The 8,582-nt window shown below is 39.1% G+C and overlaps 1 protein-coding gene, 1 long non-coding RNA gene and 1 other non-coding gene across 4 annotated transcripts; 1 reads left to right on the top strand and 2 right to left on the bottom strand.

Annotated features, from left to right (window-relative positions):
- Positions 1-297: 297 nt before the first annotated feature.
- LOC119490700 lies at positions 298-656 on the bottom strand. Its single transcript, XR_005207472.1, has one exon.
- Positions 657-2,546: 1,890 nt separating this feature from the next.
- On the top strand, positions 2,547-7,160 carry zgc:195245 (uncharacterized protein LOC565483 homolog). Of its 2 annotated transcripts, none has more exons than XM_037771713.1 (5): positions 2,547-2,719; positions 4,005-4,032; positions 4,911-5,061; positions 5,167-5,308; positions 5,798-7,160. In XM_037771713.1, the coding sequence occupies exons 1-5, from the start codon at positions 2,579-2,581 to the stop codon at positions 5,897-5,899; spliced, it is 564 nt and encodes a 187-aa protein (XP_037627641.1). In that variant the 5' UTR covers positions 2,547-2,578; the 3' UTR covers positions 5,900-7,160. The 2 variants fall into 2 exon arrangements, with proteins under 2 accessions (XP_037627641.1, XP_037627640.1); XM_037771712.1 differs by having other exon boundaries at positions 3,999-4,032.
- On the bottom strand, positions 2,684-8,262 carry LOC119489385. The gene is made up of 3 exons (XR_005207162.1): positions 8,235-8,262; positions 5,160-5,266; positions 2,684-2,816 (listed from the first exon to the last, which is right to left on the bottom strand). It is a non-coding gene; the product is annotated as an uncharacterized LOC119489385 (long non-coding RNA).
- Between the last annotated feature and the right edge of the window lie 320 nt (positions 8,263-8,582).

Raw genomic sequence — 8,582 nt, 5'->3', positions numbered from 1 at the left:
GTCTCGGTCGCGGACTCTAAAACGATCAAGGCCTATGATTTAGCATGTTTTTCATTTAATTAAAGCACTAATCTTATGATGACTAGTCTAAGGTGAGCTTACTTAACTTTTACAGTTCTTTATAGACCTAAATGTACGGTTACTTTCCACGTTTGAGTGCCTCTAATAGTTTGGTTAAAGAGAAGCTGCCGAGTCCGACATTGTTTTGGAACACTGAAAGCAGCGCCGCCGTCTCGGTCGCGGTGCTCTAAAAACGATCAATAACGGCCCAGGAACCCTTATTGCTTCTCGTTGTGGTTAGATCAGAATCGCTTATATACTCATTGTCCATTGTGAAGCTTGAGATGAAACCCAAACTCCACCAGAACTAGTATATCTGATCAAATCATCACCTCTATCCACAACACGAAGCGTGGAGGCCCTGCAGGTTATCATCTCGCTGCTGCTCATCGCCTCTGAGGCTACAGAGCGCGTTTTTACTATCATCTCCGATCAGCGCAGAGCCACACTCTGACCAGATCAAATAAGATCACTGTGTAGTTTTTTATAGAAATATAAACACTCACACACACAAACAAACACGTCACATTCACTCATCCAAACACTCTCTCACCACACACGCCGCCATTCACGCAAGAGCATTCAAACTGTGAAGCGGGAGGAACGTCCGGGTCGTATTTAAAGCTTACAGCCGCAAGGAATCATGGGACATTGAAAGCAGGATCATTGCATTGTATACTGACCTCATGTGGCCATTAATGGAAAAACACTCACCCTTCTTTCTCTGTTTACTTAAATGAAGGAATTACAGTTTTTACAGTTTAGCAGGGGTCAGCAACCTTTACTGTCGAAAGAGCCATTTTAGGCAAAAAAAACAAAAAAACAATCTGTCTGGAGCCACAAAACATTTGAGCATTGTGATGAAGGTAACACAGTTTATAGTCTAAGTATATAGTATATAAGTCTAATGCAGTGAGGGCCAAAGAGCAAATGTACTATGGAGTATTAGGGCCACATTGAGGGAAAAAACATCTGAGTTTTCCAGAATTAAAGTCATAATATTACGAAAGAAAAGTCGTAATGTTATGAGAATAAAGTCATAACTTTACAAGAAAAAAGTCTTAATATTAAGAGAATAAAGAAATAACTTAACGAAAAAAAATTAAATAACACGTAAAATTACTACTTCATAATATTATGACTTTTTTCTCGTAAACCTATGACTTTATTCTCGTAATATTACGACTTTATTCTCTAAATCTCAGATTTATTTTTTTTCCTCAATGTGGCCCTAATACTTCATCGTATCGTCATACCATAGACCTACAACAATGATAAATAAAAATGAAAATGTAAACAAAAAACAGTTATTCATTTCCATTTTTAAAAATCCACAGGGAGACACTGGAGAGGGGCTAGAGAGCCGCATGTGGCTCCGGAGCCGCAGGTTGCAGACCCATGAGTTAAGTAACTATACATGAACAAAGAAAAGCCTAGATTAAGTAATATAAAAGAAGGATTGATGTGTAAGTGTAGTAAAAACAAACAAAAAAACACACAGAAAAACATGATATTACAATTAAATTATATTTGTATGTCTTGTTTATCCTTTTCTGCTGCCTTCACAGTTCACGCTAAAGATGGATTCCACATAACGTTCATAATCAAGTAAAAAAATAAATGAAACAGAGGCTCTCAGTTCAATAATATAAGGAGAAATAAAAAATTTTAAAAATCCAAATTGAATAAGACATATTAGGGCATATTTGTGAGATTAATCATATTCAAAGAAATCTGAATTTAAACTATTCAATACACAGTTGAAACAGTGGCTTAAACAACAATGCAAATGTGAACATTTAATGAGTTTTTAATGAATCAACTGGTCACATACATGCACATACACACTTTAGCACCTACTGTTAATGTTAGTGCAGTCTGTTTTGTCTGTTCTGTTGTTTTTATCCCGAATCAGTTCAATCCATTTGTTTGTTTAGTTGGTTTAACCCTTAAAAAGTAGCTTTAGCTTTAGCTGGACAGCTAATGTATTTTTATGTATATAGGGCATATATACATTACATCTGTTGCATTTCTTTTACTGATGCAACGTTTACCTGTACTGTGCCCTTAAATTTATAAGTAAAGACGCATACATACATATACAAATACAGATAGACCTGTGAGAAACAGAGATTTGAAAATGTTGATTATGCAAAGTTTACGTTATTTCCATCTCAATGTAAAGAATCAGTTCAAATATAGCAAATACAAAACCATAAACTGCAACTAATTGTTATATTTGTACTGTATGTCTCCGAGCAATAAAAAACAATGAATATAGAGTGAAAAATTTCCTGAAAGCCTTTGTTGATGGAGTCAACTTCTAATAGGGCCGTGTCAGGCCAGTTTTAAGCTGCATTTGTGTCTGCAGCAATTACCTAATCTAGCGTCCTGTGCCCTGTGGGGGTTGTGAGGTAATCTTGAATAGCGTAATAAGATTTCAGTGTCTACTACCACTATTGACTACTGACTAGGTGGCACGTTGAGTCCCTCATCAACAGCAATATGTTGGACCTGGATGCAGCAAAGAAACAGACAACGCACAGACCATGTGAGGAGGTGTGATTCTTTTAACAATGGACTAAAACAGGAACTCTATTACTGGACAGAAACAGTGGACCTCCACCATCCTGCCATGGAGGCGTCGACTCCAAGAAAAGTGAGTTGTTTTCTTTACTCTTGTCCGGTGAGTGAGAGGTCAAAGCCTGGTCTGGTCTGGTGGCCATCTGTCAGACCTTTAGTTGACTTCTGTCAGGCTGTAAGTGAGTTTACAGTCATCGTTTATTTTGAATATGTCCAACAGACTTTACATCCCTCTCCATATTATGTAGATTATAGCATGTTATTGTTATTCTATGTTTACATTTTGTATTTTTTAAACTAGTCGTAGTAGTCTTGTATATTTATAGTTTATTCTAATATATTCTTTACATTGTGTATACTATAGAGAGTTATCTTTAGTGTTGATATGTATATTTACTGTTCCTGTGCATTGCCTGGATAACCTGCTGCTATAACACAAGAATTTCCCAATTTGGGATCAATTAAGTACATCTATCTATCTATCCATCTAGATTAAGATGATAAAGTTTGCATGTTCCAGTGCATGTACAAAAACAGACACACATTGATGTTTCTGAAGGTAAAATGATCTCAGAGAGTCAGCTGGTGATAATACAATTCAGAGCGTCTGTTTTAGAGACAAATAAGAGATTAGGTGGAGTGATTTTGTTGGAATCCATCCCAGTCCTGCAGGCTCGGACTGGAACAATGGCTTCCATCAGGCCAGACGCCCGTCAGGTTATCTATCAGCTCAAACTCTCTGCAGGAGCCAGAGGACGGACCGGATCTGGAGGCTTATGTCTGTGACAGGAACAGCAAAAGGCACGATCCCAAATACAGATCTGAGCTCCAAGAATCCCAGAGGCAGAGCTCAGGGATCTCATGGTCAGCTGGAGGGCAGCTTATAATGGAAATATGCTTGACTTTAGTTACAACAGCATCTACCATCTGCTCAGTATGATCTGGTTTCAGTGGGTGTGGCAGAGCTATCTGTCTGATTGTGTTACAGTACGGCAAGTTTTCATCCCGTGTTGTTATGTTATATGTGTAATAAGTGCAGATATTTACATTATTTTATTACTGTTTGAACTTTGGTAATGTTTTGCCATAGACGGTCACTGTCTGGCCATCACTGACGGAGCTGTTATATCACCTTCGTGCTACAAGTTAACACAGCTCACCTGCTTAAGCAGCACAGCAGAGGTCGTCCCCTCCTGCTCTTACAGTATCTAATTATACCTTCTGTACAATCTAACCAAGATGAAATAAATATATTTATATACATCAGAGTTAACATGACAGGCTCAGCTGGTGGCTGTGAAACAATTTACTAACAGGGTGTCTCTTTTTCTTTTTATTCTTTCACACTTTTTAAGCAACAGAAACCAGCATACGGACATCACAAAAAAGGTATCTTCTACAATTTTACAACTTCATTTAGCAGACGCTTTTGTCCAAAGCGACATACTTCTGAGAGATATCTTAATGCACAAAGGCAAATAGAAACAGCATAATTCAAATGGTACCAATCACATATTTGATTGATTCATCTATTTGCTTAATCAAATAGATGAATCAATCAATTCTATTTGAATGATAGATTGATTGGTCTATCAATCAAATATTTGATTAATAGATAAGGAATTGTTTGATAGAATTGGTTTTACTTACCTGACAGATTGGATCTCACAATAACAACATACATGATGGCAGAAAGGATGCACCGATCTGACTTTTTCAGTCCCGACAGCGATAGCAATACCTGGGCTTTGGGTATCAGCTGATACCGAGTACCGATCCGATACCAGTGTTTAATTAATAAACTGTATGCCTCACTGTGTGGAAGTGACGGCAACATCAGGCCTGACTTAATTATTGCTTTCCTAACAAGTAAATAAATAGATATAAATTTACTGAATTGTTCTTTATCATTAAAATAATATATCGTGCACCAGCAACTTGGTAACAAATCTTCAAGTGTAAACCTTTTTAATGCAGCAACATATTGGTCAAAATATAAACAGGAATTCAAATTCCAGTATATAATATATATAGTATATAAACATAGAATTGAGTTTAATAGATCGGTCCCATTTTCACCGATACCTGATCCAACTATTTGAGTCAGTATCAGCCCGATATCCGATCCGGTATCGGTATCGGTGCATCCCTAGATGGCAGTAGTGTCAAACATTTTCATCCATTTAAAGATTTTATCGGAATTAGACTTCAGATCTGAGGAGTTAAAAGTCAACAGGTGGTGATATGAGTTGTTTTGTGTTCCTCAGAGACCTCAGTTGGCCGCCCGCGGTTGCCCCGTCAGTCCACAGCAGACAGCCTCAGTGACGAGGTCGCTCAGCCCAGGAAGCTGAACGGTTCCTCAGTGGAACCACCGAGCTACCAGAACCTGCACCGGGAGCTGCTGCTCAGCCACAAACGGTATTCAACACTGAAAACACTTCCACTCTCCCATCTTGAAACAGAGCAGGGTGGACTGTGTGTGTGTGTGTTTGACTGTGACTGTGACTGTGACTGACCGTGCAGGGGCCTGCTGGAGGAGAAACCGGAGCTGACGCGAGTGTTGGAGCAGCGCAGACTGGACCTGCACAAGGAGGAGGAGTTGGCTCAAAGGAGGCCCTCGGATCTGGAGATGGAGCTCCGCAAGAGGCAACTGAAGATGCAAGAGGTCAGAAGAAGCACATAACAAATAGCTGAGAGGCATTCATGAATTAATAAAGGAAATATAAAATACAAATAAATTCAAACACACAGGGGTGATTGATCACCCGAACTAAACTCTTCGGACTCCGCTCCAGCTCCACTAGCTTTGTTTGAGGGCGTGTCAAACTCGCCGTTATGCAAATGCATTACTTGGTGACATCACCACGTTACGGAAGAAAAGACAGGACTTCAAGCAAAGCTTTTCCAGGCAGTTCAGGTGCAGTGTTTCTGTGGGGGAGTAACTCCCTTTGGCCTGGACTTTGTAACTTTGCAGACCTTTTACATTCACAAAAAACTATATTACACACTAAAGTAAAGGGAAAAAGCATAAAAGCATAATAGGTCCCCTTTAAGTTTTTGTTACAGTAAACTGCCGTTGGTCTGGAGTAGCTGGATGGTGGATGACACTAACTGGCTGAGAGCTGACGCACTGACTGGTCTTTTGTCTTTCCAGTATGAGCAGGAGGAGATCAGGCGGCAGGAGAACGAGCAGAAGATCCCGGAGTTTATCCGTGTGAAGGACAACCTGAGGCGGACGCAGACGTTTGAGCCGTGAGGCAACGAGGCTCCCATCAGCCCCTGCAGCATCTCACCATAGTGGCCCTATTTTTATGTTCTCTGTCAGCTGAGTTACATATATATATATATAAAAAAGAAACATCACAGAGGCACCAGATCACGATACATCGCTTAGTGAATTTTAAATTACATTTTGAAATATCAGAATTTGTTTAATCGTGCATATAGGAAACACATATTTAGAAATGTCTTCTTAAAACGTTGTAACAGTTTCTGATGAGGAAGTGGAGGTACTCGTTTTTTATTCATAACTATGTGGATCAACATTTGTTGAAGGAAAGTGGATGGATATTTTTTATGTTTTTTTATGGCCATACTTTTTATTTTTTCATCTTCTCATGAGACTGTTTTGATGTTTGTTAAGTGGAAGGGCCACATCAGTCTAATTCTTTACTTCCTATAAGACCACTACTCGAGACATTTCTCAACAGAACTCTTTTGTATTAATAGGAATCCCCCACAAATGTGTGTGTTTGTGTATATGACTTTTAGTGTGCTGTGGAAATAAAAGCTTTATGGTTTGCAGAGATGTGTTGTTTTGTTGGACACGACTCAAAGAAGCGCTGGGGATTGATTTGCATGCCGCTCTTCTCCCCGAGGACTTCTTTCACATGGATATACGGGACTTTGTTTAATTAGCTGATCTTTTCATTCCATCACGGGACGAGAGGAGAAAGCACCGGCCATCTGGAGGAGGCTTTTCAGGATATATAGACGGGGAATACCCAAGGGCCTGGTTAAGACACTGGAGACATTTGGGATAGTCGGGGAAGCCACTGGCTGAAGGCAAATAAAAACAGCCTGTTTGTTATTTCAGCATCACATTTAGATTATTTTAGTCAATGTTCAAAATGAAAACCACCAATATAATATTATTTATTGGTAGACGAGTAAAACAGTAGTTGGTTGTCTTAATAAAAACTCAACAAACATAGGTTATGTTACCCCGTTTTCAAAATATAATTAGACAGTAATGACATTTGCCTTTCACTTCTAAAAAACAAAAAACAGTTAGTTTTGAGCCATATCGCTCTCCATAGTACAGCATCTCGAGGACAAGCTTTATGTGAACGCGCGCCTCCCTCGCCGTTTGGACGGGGGTGTTGCTAGGGGGACACATATCTTGAGGGGGAAACTGTACTCGACACAACACCGGTACTGCATACCGGTGAGTACCGGTGTTACACCGAAATCCGTGACCTGCAGGGGAGCCAGCAACATGAGGTCACCATTTCTGACGGCTGCCGTGTCGTCAGAAAATGTGATCCCACTGTACCTATTTTTTGCTTTTCTTTTCGAGATTTCTGAACATAACTTTTATAACTTTGAAGTTAAAATGTAAAAAAAAAATTAACAATTTAGTTTTGTGTGTTTTCTGTTACGTATTTATGACATATTACAGAGGTAACAGTGGGGTCACATTTCCTGCAGTCACAGATTTTGATGTAACACCAGCCCAGTTCGAGCACTGGAATAAAGTAAGAAAAAATATTAAAGGTCCCATATCGTGCTCATTTTCAGGATCATACTTGTATTTTGTGTTTCTACTAGAACATGTTTACATGCTATAATGTTAAAAAAAAAACTTTATTTTCCTCATACTGTCAGCCTGAATATGCCTGTATTTACCCTCTGTCTTAAACGCTCCATTTTAGCGCATTTCGACGGAATTGCGATAAAATTGCAACAGAATTGCGTTGCTATGCAACAGCTTGGGTCCATGTGTACTTCCTGTCAGCTGATGACATTCACATACACTGCAACCAGGAATAAACTGGGACACATTTAGAATGTTTACGTTAAAAATCGTGTAATGGTCTAAATATTGTATATTTGTGACGTCACAAATGGACAGAAATCCTGACAGCTTGTTTCAAATGCAGAGTTTCTGAATACGGGCTGTGTGTATTTCCATGTGGAATGAGTGTTTCAATACTTTCACAGTATTTATATAGGACTTAATCCTGCATTAAAATAAAAAAAACATGAAAATCTCACTTTTTTACAATATGGGACCTTTAATAATAAAAAATCAAAATCAACAAATTAAAGTCAAATCATCCCACATCATAAAATATTCAACCTCTGTTAAAGTAGGCCAGAAATATGCGCGTCAGCAATCAAAAGTAGGCCTACATCCCTCTGTCTCTACAGTATAATTATGTTTTAATGTATTCTTGGATGAAAGGGTGGCTCATCTTGGCCCAAACACCACACTTTGCTCTCTTTTTTCATCATCATCATCATGGCGGAAGGAGGATGTGAGTGCTGTCTTGTTCACCACCACCACCATGACACCACCACTTACTTACCAGCTGTCCTGGGTTTTACCAAAACTTGTCTCTCTCCCTGAGGCCATTCTTCTTTTGTGCGTCCTTTCAAATTAAAAGCCCCAGAGCGTGTCTGGAGTCAGCAGCGGCGGACGAAACCATTTTTAAAAAGAGTCCGGGGGGAGATCACCTGCACCATTGAATGAACTTTCCCCTTTAAAACTTTACTTTAGTGAAAACAAATAATTTTAAAGAGAGTGTATTAAGAAAACAACATTTGTAGTAAATATAAGAATACATTTGCTAACAAAGAAATACTTAAGCAAAACATCAGCTAAGCTGTTCCCCCCTTTACCGAGACGGTGGAGTTGACTGAAACAGATGTCCCAA

This window comes from Sebastes umbrosus, chromosome 6, assembly GCF_015220745.1.
Source record: "Sebastes umbrosus isolate fSebUmb1 chromosome 6, fSebUmb1.pri, whole genome shotgun sequence".
Lineage (NCBI taxonomy): Eukaryota > Metazoa > Chordata > Actinopteri > Perciformes > Sebastidae > Sebastes > Sebastes umbrosus.
Note: the sequence above shows the minus strand (reverse complement) of the source record. Positions and strands in the feature narration are given on the sequence as shown.